Raw genomic sequence first — 15,906 nt, 5'->3', positions numbered from 1 at the left:
GGAGCTGGGGGTAGAATAATGTCAATGTGGTGGTGTTGAAAGACAGCAATGGTTGGTTCGATGCTTTAGCAATTCCATGTTTATTTAGCATTTATCTTCCTTTTTCTGACCTGTTGGTCGCCTCACTTTCCTTTATTTGTAATAACTCTCACTCCTGTTACATTCAAGTAATTGATGCTTAAAAGCTTGATGTTTACTTCGCTGACTCCCTCAGTTCTCATTGCATTCACAACTGTGAGACTGAGGTCAGTATACCTTTTATTATGTTCACTCATTTACTTATTCTAAATCTTCACCTAGTATTATTCCATTCTAGTCCGTGTTAGGTGGCAGCACAGCAGATGGATTCGATGTAGTTGGCAGCATGCACATTGACATTGGACGACACAGAATTGATCAGCACTTAGTCTGGCCTCAACAATGACAGCAATGAATCAAAGTCATTGAAGTCAGTATCAAAGACAGTGGGGGGCCAAAGTCAAAAGAGGTTGCCAGAGTCACAGAATTGTGTGGCCAGTGTGGGGAATGGGGTTGACATGGCCAGCAGGGAACAGGAAGTGTGAGTGAACTGCAGCCAGCAATGCATTGGCATCAGCACACAGCGAGTCAGTTCAGGTGGAGGCTACACAATCGACCATGAGTCAATGTGGCAAAGATGTCTCCAAGGATGCAAGGTGCAGGATCGATGAGGTTGTCAGCAGAGATTGACCATCTAGGGTGATCATCTGTGACAATTGCAGGGTTGAGGCCATGAACAATTGTGTCAATCACATGTAAATACTTCACTTCTTCAATTCCAGCACATTGTAACTGGGCTCAAGGAGCACTTGGGTCTGACAAGAACATGGGGGACTAGCACTGGGATAGGGTCGGTGATGGGGGGTGGCAATGTGCCATGGTCCTGGTGCTGCTGACAATCAACAAAAATCTCTGAAAACAAACACCCACTCCTGGTCACTCTGGACAATCATCAGGAGTCCTAGGCTGCTCTCTGGACATGCTCTGGCATGGCTGATCTTCTAGACAAAGGGACACTGCAAATTGGGAGGCCTCTTCTGAGGGGGGAAGTTCTCTGTATCATACAAGGAAAAACAGTGGACTATAAGTGAAAATCCATGTGTCCAGGAATGAATAGTCCATGGGGCCACAGAACAGAAAGGAAAGTGATGGAAATAAACTGACATCAAAAGCAATATAGGTAATATAAAATGAATGAAGTGAATATGAACAAATCTAAACCGCTACTCCTCATGCTTCTCCCACCACTCCCCTTCTGGAGACCCAATCTCCTTGAGCCAGTGACTAGAATGAAATCTCACCAGCTTGATACCCCATTTCTCTGCACTGGTCTTTGGCCTTCATTTGATTCATGATGATCTTATATTGCATTTTTTGGATAATTATGGTGCCCTTTTTTTACATTCACTTGATTTTATCCAAGCGTACGTATAGTGATAATATTCTTGCATTACTTTGGAGAATGCGGGATGGTTGACTGAGGAGAGAAGTTCCAGAGCTTGATAGTAGGATCATGAACTATAATTCCATTGTTCTCAAGTTCCTCATCGAGGCTAGAGTCACTCCCAGAGTCGGATGTCATATCTGTAGTACTAGCTGGCCTGGAAGGGGGTAACGCCGGAGATGTAACGTCGAAATGTCGCGAGCCTGATACCGTTAACGCCAAGGATTGAATAGGATGGAATGACACTGATCCAATAGCATCTGCAGCATGTGTCAAAAATCAATCTGCGCAAACGTTCCGTTCTACTCACCATTGTGAGCCCTGAACTTCAAAACAGGTTCAGTATTGAAACTTAATCCATTGGATACGTCAAATATGGAGAGCCAACCAGCCTAACGAGGAAACAAGTTAGCAAGAAAATCACTATGCACGATCTATAGAAAAAAGAAAAAGAAAAGACAACACAATACCTCATCACCAGCTGCAAGCCACTTCCCCCCAAATCCACATCGAACTTCAACCTCTGATTCGTCAGCTTCCCTTCACTCGTCCATCGATCCAACTCCGCAGCAACGCATAACGGATTTCGCAAATCCCACACTTGAACGACGGGACTTCTCCTAGACGCAGCGAACAAGATGTGCGGCTGAGTAGGGTGGAAAAGGAGTTGGGTGACGCCACCTGGTCGTACGTCCCCTAGGAAATGAGTGAGCGTACCACTTTCGCCTACTTCTGGATCGAATAAGGCGATAGCGTTGGGTGTTGTGGAGTAAGTTGCAGCAGCGTAGAGACCACTATAATCGGAACAGAAGGATATAGCTGAGATGATGCCTTTATATGGATGGATACACGTTGCGTTAACCGTGTTTTTTTTTTTTTTGCCTACATAAAACTCTTTAATCCATACCTTTCAAGCCGTCGCGACTCTTCTTTGATGGGGTGGTAGCGAGACGAACGCCATCCCCAGGTTGCTGAAGGTCAAATATTTCGATAAAGTCGACGCAGCCGCAGTATAACCTTAAAAATTAGATTAGGCATTAGAGAGTCCCCTTCCCGCCCCCCAAACGGACCCACGGAGCGAATGAATTTTTGTGACGAACAAGAAACATACTTTGTCATCGTAGGATCGAATGCCATACTGTGAGGCGCGACGAAGCGTTCACGATGATCCACGATTCGATACGAAGCTCGTAACTACTAATCCGGGAGGGGGGGGATTCGAGTAAGTGCTGAGTTTTTCGTGATGGTAACACATTCCGGGGGGGGGACAGAGAAAAGAATCGATATACCCTACCGGATGAGGCGTCAAGAAGTTTCACGGGGCAGTTCCGAACGGACGCCACGAAGCAGAAGGTTTCGGGGCTTTGTATCGATGCTCCTGGGTACCATACTCCATCCAGAATGGGAGCCGGTTGGGGAAGAGTACATGTTGTATCTGCGATGATAATTTTCAAAAATAAGGAATAGGGTAAAGAAAGAGACAATAGTCGAACCTAATGAAGTCACTCCATCGGTAGCTTTGCTAAACGCGAACAAGTGGTCAGATATTCAACTCAGTGCTGTATGTGAAGGAAGAACAATTCACAGCCTGTGGATTCTACACGTTATGGATTCGTCTGCAGTTAACGCGCACGAACCATCCGGGGACCTACCAAAAAAACAGTTACTCTCAGAATGAAGGGGATGGTGGCCAACCAAAAGGCGTACCACTTTGCTGATCGATAAAAGTTCGGAGGGGCTGCTGCCAATGCCAGTGCTGCTGGGGCTCTCAAAGCACTGTCGGCTTGAGCTGCGAAAGGGAGTTGAGGGTCACGCTGAAGGTTGAATTCTGGAGGTACCCAAGTGGGTACGATATCCCCAGGGATTTCAGTGACTTGGGTAGGGTGACACTGTTCATCCATTCACTGTGCTGACAACGTGGGGACTAACAATCCGATTCAATTGGCGTTGGATAGTCACATGTTTGGTTCAAGAGCGATCGATCATGTCATTGTGTCAGGAATAATATTGTTGGATTGTTGGGAGTTTATGTATTACAGTAGCCATGAATCTGGATTGTATCCATGACGCTCTAACAATTACTGTATGACGGAACTCTGGAAAAAAAAAATCTCGAGCTCCTAACCAAGAGTGTGGGAGGGGGAAAAGAACCGGCAGAGGCTCGGCCGCGCCAATTACCCCTTTTTGCCGATCGATAAAGTTCCAGGGGGAGGGTTGCTGCTAGCTGGGGCTCCCGAAGCCCCATCGCGATATCAGCTTGAGCTGCGAAAACCTAACTGAGACTCATACTGGATATCGGACTCTGGAGATACCCACGCAAGCGGAGACTCTATCCCTGCAGACTTGGACAGCTTGGGGTCATGCTATTCGATTACTGCTTGTGGGTTATATAAGAATCGAACGGCTGCGGAACCCCCGACAACCCAACTGACTCGAACTCCAACCACGAGCATGCTGACAACGTGCTTGATTCCTACCTGGTTATCCAGCTCCTAGCCGGAGCCATCAAAAGTTAGCTCGAGGAAGGAGTGAAGTCATAGAGGCTGGAGTCCTGCCTAACGAGAACCGGCGGCCATTCGGGCAATAGTTCGGAAATACTTCTGGGGCTCTCGATGCGCTATCCGCTTGAGCTGCGAAAACTAGTTGAGGTTTATTATACTCAAGCGCGAAATCATGTATTTACTACTGTGGATTCCGAATAGCCACCGCCAATGGGAACAACAGTTCACACACAATGCTGGCATAACATTATATATACTGGACATTGAACTCTGGAGGTACCCATTACGCTTGTCGAGATTTCATTGGGTTGTGAATTACACGAGAATCGATCGCGTGCAAGGCAGTTACGGCAAAACCCCGACCAAATCGATTGGGTCTCAGATACCACCGCGAGCGGATCCGATAACGGTTCACTCCCAGAGCGTGTTTTTAGATCCAGCTGGTTTCGAAATAAAATTCTATTTCTCACCCTGGACTCCTGTGTCCGTAGGCGACGAGTTGCTCTTACGTCCTCCTCGTCCCACGGCCCATGGTCACTATACGATCGCTCTGCCTTCAAATGGTTCAATGACCACATGCAGCCGTGCAGTTTTCAGTAGAATGTTAATTTCGCGGGGGGTCGGTGTTTCATGCTGTGGTCTGAGCTCAGGTACGATCGACGAGCCAGTGACATTAAGCATGGCCAATAGTTACGTTCCGGAAAGTTAGCTCAGTAAGGAGGGGGGAGAATCGCATCATGAATATCTTGTATTAGCTATGAATTTGGCCCTGGAATTATATGCATGATTACTGCAACAATTATGACGGTGGAAACAAAGCCCTGATCATGAAAAACCCCTTATGTAAATAGCCGAATATAAAATCACCTCCCTCACCCCTCTCTCTCTTTCTCCCTCACACTCTTTTCCCCTTCGCACTTCCTACATCCTCAGCACTAGAATCTCGTCATCACCGCCATCCCCAGTTACAACGCGATACCCAGGCATACGTAGAACAGTTCTCGATTTCCGCGCTGCTGAGATTTCCTGAGGCGATTTGGACGACGACGCACGCTCCAGTCTCTTCTTCTTATCTGATGGAGCTGATGGGGACGTTGGAGAGAGGTCCGTTGTTGGTTGTTGTGGTAGTGGAAGGTCTTTGGAACGCCGTTTGTGGAATTTTTCCTTTTTTGAAGTCTCGGCTTCTTCGAGGGGCGATAGAGAAAAGGGTCTGGAAGTGGAGGATTTCTCTCCAGGATGAGTTGAAGTTGAACGACGTCGAGGGACTGCGTGGATTGATGCTTTCGTAACAGGAATCTTTATCCTTTCTGGTGAGGATTTCGGAGCATCTGCGCAAGGAGTGGAGGAGGAGCGTCTATGACCAGCCTTTGAGGGCTTTTTTGGTGTCTCCATTGGTTTTGGAGGGGATGAGGATGATGATGATGGAAGTGCGGCAGGAGTATCAGGAACGGGCTCGCCGTCATGTTCGCGTTCACGCTCCTGCTCCCACTCCGTAGCCTTGGGTAAAGATTTAGTGCGCATAGATGGAGGGGAAACAGTACCGATGGGTAAGGATGCGGTATAACGTTGACGAGCAATGTCAAACGTTTCTTTGGAGATACGTGCGGACCAATTGGATTGGATGTTGTCCAGCCATGAAAAGACCTCGACGCAGGTACTGAACCCCTTGACCTTATCCTCGTAACCCCAAAGTGCATATCGTCGCGAGACCCAGACGACCCACTCTATGTATTCCCTCGCCGACGTCAACCATTGCAAATAGTCGTTATTGCTAATCGCGTTTCGAAGATTATTCGCTTGCGTCCTAACAGCACGAACCACATCCCTGAGTTCCTCGTCGCGCGAAACGGAGACGTAGTACTGGGGCCGACGTGGAAGGATTTCTTTCAAAGGGAGGTCTCGGCCATCAAGCCAATAAACCATTTCTTTTTCTTTTTTTAAGCGCCAAAAAGGATGAACTGCGTTATGTAAGTATTCAAATTCCCACAATCATAAGCTTCTCTTGGCCACCCTTGAAAGGGGCTCGGCTCGATCCCCGAGCTCGGGTTGCTAAAGCGCCTCTCGCGCTTTTATTCGCCCTATTTGTAGGGTCCAATACGCTTTTCCTCAGCGTCGAACCCAGTTTGACAGCAATATGTAAAATTGAAGTTGTTCCCTCTCGATCTTCGAGTGTCGCAACGCTGGACGACGGTCTTCTAAGTCATGCCAGGGCCACGAACTCCCCTCTTCGAGCCACTCATCTGTGTTTGGTGTCAATGACGTATGATCAGTTATATGTGAGAATTTTTGTGCGTCCTCTCACACCAGTATTATCTTATCTTCCGTCATAAACGTCCAGACGCTACTGCGTGGAGTATGATCCGTCTATGCTCAGGTTCTTGTTATTCGGGATAGAATATCAGAGGAAGGGAACTTATTGGAGGAGCGCGCGCACGCGAAAGAACCGGGGCTTGATCATACGTCGATTGATTCGTTACTTAAGAGGTAGGCGATGCATATACAATTCTCAGTTTGCAAGTAATAGTTTCTACAGTCATTCTGGCAGCACAGAAGCTCATCCTGAACGTATTTGACCCCGAAGGGATTGATATCTGTGTCCTCAAATCGGTCCACTTTGGTTCATCCTATCGTTATTAGACTCAGCAGTCGTCATACACGTCCATCGCAAAAATCCTTGGATTCTCTCACCTTGAAAAGGCGCAATGTTTTGATGGCATTGCTTTCATCCAGTGTGAAGCGGTGGTAAATACCTGCTGGAAGGACCAACAAATCGCCAGGAAAGACATGGATCCTGATCCGGGCGTCCGACTTCAACTCTAGCAGGGGAGTTTGATGTATGTGGAGCCAGTGCAACATGATCTTCGTGTAGATGTCTTGAGCGATCACCACCCAAAAATGAGCCTTCAACATCGTAACAACACGCAAAATATATGCGAGAAATACCCACTCGTTTTGAGCTAGCTTGACCTCATGTAGAATCTTATTAATGATATCTCGGGTTTTGTAGACTCTTTCCGCTGCGATCCTGTCTATCTCTGGCTCCTAGTTCTGAGGTGAAATCGGCCAGCAAAGATCCTCAGTGTCTCTAAAGCAACGGGACCACCAGGGAGTGGGCGTTGCGCCTCGGGGCTTTTGAGCAAAAGATTCTTCGTTAAACCCAGTGTGCCAATCGAAACGCATGAAAATGTGAACAGCATCATCCTCAGACAGATCTTTGAAGCTTGCCAGTAAGCTTTCATCGTTTAGGATTTGTTATGAGAGAGCGTGAAGGGGGGTAGTTCTTTCGCGACAATGGGCAAAGTGGCGAAATCTTTCGGAGCGGCTAAGAGTAATCGAGACATTTATCAAATTATTGAATGGAAAGTGGAAGCGCGTTTCGTCAGAAGAACGAGCCTATTAAAGAGGAGAGAGGAACATCCTGGACAGCTTCTGAGTTGTATCTCCGAGCCCTTGATTGCACAACCCCCGATGACAATGTAATTCCCCTCAAAGTTGCACGACGACATCACTGGCGATAAAGAGCTGCAGTCCCAAAAGTTGTTTGAAGTCGAGGCATCGATGAGCGCTGCAACTGCTCACCTTGCCGAGTTGAATTGCCTTTTTATAGGTTCGTGACAGCTAGGTCATCAAAGAAAGTCCACAAATCACGAAACCGAGCGTCCTACGCTACGTTTCCAATACCAAGAGTGTCCAAAATGCAAGCGTGTAATGATAGGATTGATCAAAGTCCAGTCTTCCCACGGCACCAAAGCCCTCCCGGAAAAATTAGTGCTCAAACCTACTGAGTGGAAGTGCAGACTACCTGAGAACTGGCTAAAAGCCACACTCACGGGACGTCCCGAATTAGTGCGTAAGTAAACCGCGGTGGAGTCTCACGAAGCAGCCCCAACGCAAACCAAACAAGAAACCCAGACTCTAGCAAATACCTCTTCCCCGGGGATACCCCACCTTCAAACCCCCAGGTAGTTAACCTACATACCCAGCGAAAGCTACGGGCGGTTCCACCAAAAAAAAAAGTCCAGTCTTCCTAATTTCCGGGTGGGAATGGATCGAACTTCCCACGGTCGCTCGTCAGACAGATTGACACATCATTACATCATTTACATCTCAGCCATGGCTCCACTTGGTGCCATATTGATGCTGACGCCTTTCGACCCTGAGCCTGTGGGATGTTGACGCGTTCTGCTTGGCACCCACCCTACCAGTCCTTGCTGTGGAGGACTACAAAAACAGTCCCCCACCTCCCCAATGGTTAGCACGCCTAGTTACTAGTGATCCCGCCTTCCGCAACGATGGTTTTGCTCACCGTCTTGCTCCTCGCCACATTTGTCGCTGCGAGCCCAACCGACTCGGAGCTTGTCCGTGCATCATCTCCTAGTGCTTCCCTGGACTCCATCATTCCTCCCGCAAGCAAATTGCTTCCCCTAGTCTCTCAGCCTCGGTCTATGTATAAGAAACAGCTTGTTGAGGGAATCTGCCGCAATTTACCGGACCATTTTTGGACGACTAGCTTAGCTGGATCCAGTCTCGATCAGGAGTACCTAGCGAACGTCACTATTGGAGGACAGAATTTCTCCCTTATCGTTGACACTGGAAGGCAAGTCCACTTAGCACGCGTAGTTCCCGAAGGAGCGAATCTGTGTTCATTGTTTTTCTTTTTTTTTTTTAATTTAAAAAAAAAAAACAGTTCCGACACTTGGGTTGCCATGAAAGGCTTCAAATGCTTCAACATGACGAGCGGCGGAGAGTCCCAATCTCCGTCTGAATGCGGATTTGGTAGCGAAGGATTTGACCCGTCCAAGTCTTCTACGTTCGAGCCGTATGCCGACGTCGATTTCAACATTTCATATAGTGATGGTGGTTTTATGGTTGGCAATGTTGGATACGATACTGTGTCGGTTGGCGGGATGACCGTGACGCATCAGGAGATTGGTCTTGTCACGCATGCGTCGTGGCACGGCGACGAAATCAACACAGGTCTCCTGGGCCTTGCATATCCAGGCCTCACTAGCGTCCACGATAGGAAGACTGGGGATCAAGTTATTTATGACCCGTTATTCTTCTCGGCCGTCAAACAAAGTGCGGTTCCTCATCCTTGTAAGTATCGGTTGTCGGGCCTCCGTCGTAGCAATGATGTTGCAATTGTTCATGTCTTGCGCGTGCTGATGGGAAATCGACGATTTTTAGACTTCTCTATCGCACTTAACCGCGGCACATTTTCCGCCAGGTCAAGTCCCACCTATGATCCGAAATTGGGATACTTGGGATTCGGTGGTTACGTTCCAGTCCCCACAACCTATCCCACCGTTACGGTTCCTGTTTTAGTTGATACCCAAGGAACGCCCAAGTATTTCTTCTGGACGGTCGAGATCGACTCGTACATCTTCCCGGGTTCATCTGCCCTTAAGACCAGCTCCAACGCTACGATTCTTGATACGGGGACTACACTCAACTTCCTCCCCACCCATATCGCAAGGGCATACAACTCCAAATTCTCCCCACCGGCTACGTACGTGGCTAGCGACGGGGTATATTATGTCCATTGCAACGCAAAAGTTCCAGAGTTCTCGGTAAAAATCGGGAGCAAGGCTTTCAGCATTGATGCAAGGGACCAGGTTGTTCCCACTGGATCAAAGGATGGGAACGGCGAGGATATTTGTATATCTGGTACTCAGGTATGTGGTTCCTACTGGCGTTAAGCACACCAATGAAAAGAAACTTTTCAACGTGGGGTATTCAAGGATGGAGGTCCTGGAAACACGTTCGTCCTGTAGGTCCTCACTCACTCACTCACTAGAACAAAACTGCTCAGATCAACTCTTTTTTTTTTTTTACCTTTTCCCTAGTGGGGATGTGTTTCTCCATAACGTCGTCTCTACATACAACATCCATTCGAACCAAATAACGCTTTCTCAGCGAGCCCCTTATTGATGAGGGAGGGATGGGATGGTGCTCTAATTAAGGTGTATTTACGATGCGCACTTCTTCGGATACCCATACATGAATTCGGTGGCCCTTATACACAATAATGGAATGTAACCGCTTTGTTCCACCTAACCCTGGTTGTCCGAGGTGTAACTGAGAGCAAAAGTCAGGTAAGCACTAGGATGGAAAAAGTAGTTGCAGGGTTATGCGATACGACAGTCGTGATGCGCGCCCACCTGGCAATTGAACCAAAGGTTTGAAGTTCCGGCAAGAAAATCCACGCTGTGTTGACGAATACTGATTGAAGATCGTTTCCAAAGTCCGAGATAGGGTCGCGTCTCGACTTGGTTGATAGGAGGCCTATGAGGCGGCCGAGTGATTTAAGGACGCGACGTGAACGATCCCAATATTCGAACTTTTAAACATTGGAATCGTCCGTTGTGGAAGAAAAATCGACGCCGGATGCCTAACCATACACCTCTTCCATTAATTCTTTCGTTTCGAACCCACCATCGGGTTCTTGCCTGCCGCATGCGCACAAAGGAAGAAGGGTGGTAACATAATGTATGCGTTCAACGACCGACCATCGATGCTTCGGAATCGCGTCCGAGATTGGACAGGGTGTTGCGTAGATCGTCAAGTGATATGTCCAAATATAATGTGTTTGATCCCGGACGAGCAGCATCCAGCTGGCGATAAAGTCCGACGCACTCTTCAATATACGGGAGTGCCTCGGAATCCCATTCGAGATCGGAGAGAGCGGAGTGTAAGTTGTAGAGGGATCGTGCCAGTTTCGGTGTATACAACTCAAGACCAAGTACAACAAGTTGGCGCCAGAGCTCGACGCTTTCCTCAATCGTCTGTATATGATGCCAGACAAGCGGCGACTGGCTGACGCTGTCTCCAACGAACGTGCTTCTGTGTGCCGTCCAAGTTTGGAGAGGGCGCCAGAGAGTTTGATGAGTGAGATAACCAAATATCGTGTGTGTGATCCTGGATGAACTGTGGCTAGCTGGCGCCGGAGTTTGACAACTTAAATGAGAGCGCTTCGGAGCGTCGGACTGTAACAAGCTCGCGCCGGAGCTTGACCCATTCAATAAACGAGAGCGCTTCGGAGAGCCGTCCGAGTGTGTCAAGGGTGAAGACAGCTTATCGAGCGATGCAGCCAAATCTGGAATGTATGACCCTGGATGAACGGAGACTAGCTGGCGCCTTAGTTTGATGCGTTCCTCAATGAATGAAAGCCTCGGAGAGCCGTCCAAGTATCGATTTGTGAGTCACACACCCAAAGACGACCCCGGATGAATTGCAACTAGCTGACGGTAGAGGTTGACATTTTTTCAACAAATTTGGAAGCGCTCCAGAGTGCCGGCCGAGTTTGGAAAGAGCACTGGATAGATAGTTGAACGATGCAGCCAAACCTGGTGTATATGAACGTACAGCAACTAACTGGCGCGAGTTTCGCGCTTTCTTCAATGAAAGGGAGCGCCTCGGAATGCCATCCGAAGTTTAGAGAGAGTGGAATATAGACCATTGAGCGATGTAGCCAATTGTGGTGTTGTTCGATCCTGATTACACGGGGACAATGCGATTTCCGCGACATTTCCCATTTCGGATATTCGCTCTGTCCGCCAGCAGATTGGGGTCGACTTACTGGGCAGGAAATAACGGGGATTTGGGGGTGGCTGTTAATATATCAATATTGATTTCCAATCTAAGTAATCCACATCTGGAAAGCACAGTTTCCAACAGAGCTAATCAGGTACTAGGGTTGTAGCGGGAGACGGCCAAAGTCACTGCGTTTAAGCCAAAAATTTCCGCTGTGGAAATGGTGGGGATAACCGGATTTCCACGCAATTTCCCACAGCGGATATTGGTTCTGTCCGCTGGCGGATTGAGCGTCACTTTACCATGGTTGAGGCCGGGAAATGATGGGGATTTGGTGGTGGCTGATAATCCATTATATTGATTTTCTTGTCCAATCCACGTCTGGAAAGCACATATATATTTCTCGATGTACATACAAGAAAACAAACTAGAAATTTCCTTCCACACCTTCCACACCTTCACACACAACTGTAGCGTTATCTAGCATCAGTTTTGTGGCAGACAACAAGTACAATTAATAAGACATGGGGAGTTGGGAAGTGAATATACATCATATCATCGCCCGAAGCGAGAGGGAGAGAGGGGAGAACACTGGATAAGGTGGTACTTGTTAGTGGGAGTCCTATATACCAGATGGTTGGAGAACAGATGAACATACGAAGATATCAACCCAACGCTGTCCTGGTACAGATGGCAATGCATAACTCATTGGTGAACCATAGAGCAAAAACCCACATAGCAAGCAGGGTTGAAGAGTCCACAGGACAAACCGCCAGAGATTAGCTCAATGGACTCAGAGACTAGTCCACTAGAGAAGAGACCACAAGATGGCCCTGGATGTTGAACATAATGTGTCCAACCCCGTACATCTAGAATAATGGCACAGAGAGCCACGAAAGATATGACAACCCAAGTAACCCAGAGTAGAAGTCCAGCCAGAGCCTGCTGAGTTCGCAGCGAAAGAGCAAGTACACCATGCCCCCTTTGGATGTTCCGTTCCAGCTAAGTTGAACATCGAAAGGGAACAACAACATTTACAAACAAATGCCAACAAATAACACAGACGCGTTGCCCAGGTGATTTATCAGAGGATTTGATGCAAAGTCTTGAGGGAAAGCGGGCGGATTGCATGGAGAAATTGGGGACACATGGTTTCCCCGCCATTTCCACTGTCGGACAGCACGCATCAATTTTCCATCGACATTTCCGCTGTTGGATAAACAGGCTTTGATTTTCCATCGCGGAAAGGGCTGTGGAAATTTTTGGCTTAAACACAGTGAGTGGCCCAGAGTGTATTGGCAAATGCGCAGCAAACTACGCGTGACCCGTTATAATTATGACCTTGAGCTGAAAGGAAATTTGATGAAACGTGACAGTGGAATCACAGAAACATGTAATGGGGGGCCAGCAGGGGAACCCAATTGGGCCCCGCCCCCGGCTGAGCAAGGTGATTTGACTATGTAAAAATCCCCATCACAAGCAAAGGTCAGGGCGGCGCAGCCATTCTGGTAGGCTTACTAGCAACACAAAATGGGTACCCAGTTGGGCCCCACCACTCTGATCCGAATTTGATCCCACCCAATCTGCTATGAGTCCTAGGTTCGGTTAGAACCCACTTCACAGAGTTAGAAACCTGAACCAAAAAACTAGTTCCGAATGGAGGATTCGGTTCACGGTTAGAACCGGTTCACCATGAACTTTGGCACCCTTATTGTCCGGTATAAGTGGAGAAAGTTGCTCAGTGATGGAGACCGAAAAGTTTGCAGGACCTGGAACAGAGTAGCAGGAATTTGGGCCGAATGGAATTAACAGCAAACACATAATTGACTGAGTACAAGAAGCGGGCGAAGTAAGGGGGAAAGACTGTGAAGCAGGTCATGCAACACTGTTCTACTCCAATAGAATCAGAACTACCACTGCCACCAAAGTTGTGTCCTCAACTTCGTAGTTCCCTTTGGCTGCCCCGTAACGTCCCCGACAGCATGGCCCGTTAGGGCAGCGCTCAGGTCGGTAGGAGACACTGGATTAGGGTTGTGACCTAAAGCAATGGCTAACTCAGCCGTGGCGTGCGCGGCTGACAAACCAGTGCCGCTCTGAAGCGTGGTCGCCCACGGGTCCGGGCCGTGGATCGAAGGACATGCAATATCAACCCCCGGGGCGAAAGCATCGACGAGAAATCCGTGGTTGGAGAACGATGCCATCTTGTTTGAACAATCGATAGCGCCAATGGTGATAGCTTGAACAACGGATGCAGGACTCCACATCACTGCATCCTCCCCATTGTTCCCTGCAGCGACTACAACGTGCAAACCAAGGGAGATGACAGCTCTGACAGCTGCATCAACGGCCGAATCGCCACGGAAGTTGGGGATTACCAAAGCCATGGAATGACGACCAGTCAATTGAAATTGTGCGAAAGCGTAGATGATGCCTGCGATTAGGTCGGTTGCAAATCCCACGCCTTGATCGGAGAGAACCTTAACCGCAACAATATTGGCCGCAGTCGCCATACCAAACCCGTTCCCCACTACTCTCGCGGCGATCGCTGTGCCATGACCGTGCTCATCCCGGCTGTTGGGGTAACCAAAGGGCTGCACTCGCAAACTGGTATGAGTGAACATATATGACAGATTGCGCAAGGGATACGCACAGTACCCAAAAATGCATTTCCCTCAAAGTAGGGTGCATCAGTCTTGATACCCGTATCTAACAAAAAAAATATCCACTCCAAATCCGTCGCGGTGACCTGAGTAATCCCTTATTTCGACTGGGACATCGTTGAATTCTGTCGCACCCCCCTCATTTGCTTCATGGAGGTCATCGCAAATGGATGTTATGCCGTCAGCTTCGATGTAGTCAACTTCGGGGCAACTGAGAATGTGAGTAAGGGTTGCTCCAGTTGCGTATGCGGAGTAGCCATTCAGGACTACGAAAGTTAGCCTATCTTCGGGGGAAATTCCCCAATATCAACTTACTTTCATACCGGTAGGTGGGTAAAAATTTTGACCCAGGGCTTCGGGCGGATATCCGACCAATATCCTCGATATGACGTTCCACATTTTCACCGGATTTCAGCACACTAAGTAATGAGTCGGCCAGTATTATGCTATGCCTGTGTGTGGGACATACATAATGTACGAGTCAGGCTTTACTGGGCCCTTCGGCGTACGAACGGAGGCAGCAAGGGCTGTTGTGGTGGTGGAAACCAATATAGCGATGGAAATGACGGTGGTTGAGAACTTCATTGGCCAACAGGTAAGAGCACAGGGAAGACTGAGAGGATGTCCAAAGAGCCTTATGTAGTGTATCAGCACAATATACAACCTGATGGCTGACGGCATACCTCAAAACCTGGTCTATGTGTCGGTGAAGCCTCTAACAGCTGCATCACCGCTACTCAATGGACAATTTGAGCCCGATCAGCCTGACGAAATAGTCGCGGGCCATGGAAGGCACTGAGAGAAGCTAGTGATTGTAACGTGATAGGTCAGGATTTTGCGAAGGGTCCTGACCGTTGTGCGATTATTGGAAACAAAACATTGTCGGTTATCATGTAACTTCGCGGACTGCCACCTTCAGCTTGCTTCGGGGTGAGTGGAATGGGATTTTTATCCTGATCTTTTACAGACCGGTTCCACGGTTCGCTGGAGTTGGAACAAAGCCGGATTTTTATCTTATGGTAGACCCAGACAAAAAGTTGCAATTCGGAAGCTAGATGTAAATTTGACTTAGAGTTAGGTATCCTAAGCATACACAATGGATTCTCGTCAGAGTTCGTCTTGTTGGAGAGCATCTGGAGTTAGTAAGTCATCTATGAAAGCGGTGCGAGCCCAGGAACCACTCCGGTCAACTATCGCCCATTGAGGATTTGCGGTGCCAATTTGGATGCGACCCACCACTGCGCAGATTGCAGCCAAGTCCACGATTTCAATATATGGCGTCAAACTTCTAAAATAAGTCGGCTCTAGCGTAGCATCGTGTCCCTGGGTATCACAAGTGGCAATGACACCAAAAAGAATGGTTTCGGGCTCGGTATTTTTGGATATGGCATTTGATGGGATGGTGCAGTGAATGATAGTAGACAGTGCAAACAAAATCTTCTTTGGCTCGTGGGTGGTGGGCATTCGCGTCGGCGATCAACTCATACTATATAACAATAAATTCATACTACTGTACTCACACGACCAACAACCGGTTCCCACGGCCTCCGGCAATTGCCGGAGGCACCCAATCAATTCAGTTGTGTTGATGTTTAATTCAATCCAAGACCTTCGTGTGATGTGTGACTGGCTGTTGGTCATGTCAGTACAGGATACTGTCAAATAACATATTGGGTCATGTGAACCAAAATTGCGATCATTCACATGGACAAAGGAAGCATCGCTGCTATAGGAATGGGCCTAGAATCTT

The 15,906-nt window shown here is 48.1% G+C and overlaps 7 protein-coding genes across 7 annotated transcripts; 1 reads left to right on the top strand and 6 right to left on the bottom strand.

The window, feature by feature from the left end:
- Nucleotides 1–1,063: 1,063 nt before the first annotated feature.
- On the bottom strand, nucleotides 1,064–3,760 carry EI90DRAFT_3293803 (WD40-repeat-containing domain protein). The gene is made up of 12 exons (XM_039067402.1): nucleotides 3,647–3,760; nucleotides 3,403–3,436; nucleotides 3,170–3,374; nucleotides 3,048–3,110; nucleotides 2,956–2,984; nucleotides 2,752–2,897; nucleotides 2,574–2,656; nucleotides 2,370–2,479; nucleotides 2,180–2,293; nucleotides 1,941–2,158; nucleotides 1,773–1,854; nucleotides 1,064–1,722 (listed from the first exon to the last, which is right to left on the bottom strand). The coding sequence occupies exons 3-12, from the start codon at nucleotides 3,361–3,363 to the stop codon at nucleotides 1,469–1,471; spliced, it is 1,293 nt and encodes a 430-aa protein (XP_038908971.1). The 5' UTR covers nucleotides 3,364–3,374; nucleotides 3,403–3,436; nucleotides 3,647–3,760; the 3' UTR covers nucleotides 1,064–1,468.
- A 948-nt stretch (nucleotides 3,761–4,708) lies between these two features.
- EI90DRAFT_3159018 (uncharacterized protein) lies at nucleotides 4,709–5,924 on the bottom strand. The gene has a single exon (XM_039066213.1). The coding sequence runs from the start codon at nucleotides 5,884–5,886 to the stop codon at nucleotides 4,885–4,887; it is 1,002 nt and encodes a 333-aa protein (XP_038908970.1). The 5' UTR covers nucleotides 5,887–5,924; the 3' UTR covers nucleotides 4,709–4,884.
- A 516-nt stretch (nucleotides 5,925–6,440) lies between these two features.
- On the bottom strand, nucleotides 6,441–6,819 carry EI90DRAFT_2945874 (uncharacterized protein; the record flags this gene model as incomplete). The annotated part of the gene is made up of 2 exons (XM_039055329.1): nucleotides 6,441–6,587; nucleotides 6,652–6,819. 2 exons carry the CDS (start codon nucleotides 6,817–6,819, stop codon nucleotides 6,441–6,443), a joined length of 315 nt encoding a protein of 104 aa, XP_038908969.1.
- Nucleotides 6,820–7,849: 1,030 nt separating this feature from the next.
- On the top strand, nucleotides 7,850–10,172 carry EI90DRAFT_298135 (aspartic peptidase domain-containing protein). Its single transcript, XM_039055986.1, has 4 exons — nucleotides 7,850–8,560; nucleotides 8,651–9,638; nucleotides 9,705–9,733; nucleotides 9,810–10,172. The coding sequence occupies exons 1-4, from the start codon at nucleotides 8,256–8,258 to the stop codon at nucleotides 9,892–9,894; spliced, it is 1,407 nt and encodes a 468-aa protein (XP_038908968.1). The 5' UTR covers nucleotides 7,850–8,255; the 3' UTR covers nucleotides 9,895–10,172.
- A 288-nt stretch (nucleotides 10,173–10,460) lies between these two features.
- EI90DRAFT_3134876 (uncharacterized protein) lies at nucleotides 10,461–11,422 on the bottom strand (the record flags this gene model as incomplete). The annotated part of the gene is made up of 2 exons (XM_039064697.1): nucleotides 10,461–11,117; nucleotides 11,339–11,422. The coding sequence occupies 2 exons, from the start codon at nucleotides 11,420–11,422 to the stop codon at nucleotides 10,461–10,463; spliced, it is 741 nt and encodes a 246-aa protein (XP_038908967.1).
- A 1,984-nt stretch (nucleotides 11,423–13,406) lies between these two features.
- On the bottom strand, nucleotides 13,407–14,884 carry EI90DRAFT_3021746 (peptidase S8/S53 domain-containing protein; the record flags this gene model as incomplete). The annotated part of the gene is made up of 6 exons (XM_039057702.1): nucleotides 13,407–14,087; nucleotides 14,147–14,202; nucleotides 14,291–14,440; nucleotides 14,472–14,575; nucleotides 14,626–14,735; nucleotides 14,840–14,884. 6 exons carry the CDS (start codon nucleotides 14,882–14,884, stop codon nucleotides 13,407–13,409), a joined length of 1,146 nt encoding a protein of 381 aa, XP_038908966.1.
- Nucleotides 14,885–15,263: 379 nt separating this feature from the next.
- EI90DRAFT_2945776 (uncharacterized protein) lies at nucleotides 15,264–15,620 on the bottom strand (the record flags this gene model as incomplete). Its single annotated transcript, XM_039055328.1, has 1 exon — nucleotides 15,264–15,620. The coding sequence occupies one exon, from the start codon at nucleotides 15,618–15,620 to the stop codon at nucleotides 15,264–15,266; it is 357 nt and encodes a 118-aa protein (XP_038908965.1).
- Between the last annotated feature and the right edge of the window lie 286 nt (nucleotides 15,621–15,906).

This window comes from Cantharellus anzutake (genome assembly GCF_015039405.1).
Source record: "Cantharellus anzutake strain C23 chromosome Unknown EI90scaffold_127, whole genome shotgun sequence".
NCBI lineage: Eukaryota > Fungi > Basidiomycota > Agaricomycetes > Cantharellales > Hydnaceae > Cantharellus > Cantharellus anzutake.
Note: the sequence above shows the minus strand (reverse complement) of the source record. Positions and strands in the feature narration are given on the sequence as shown.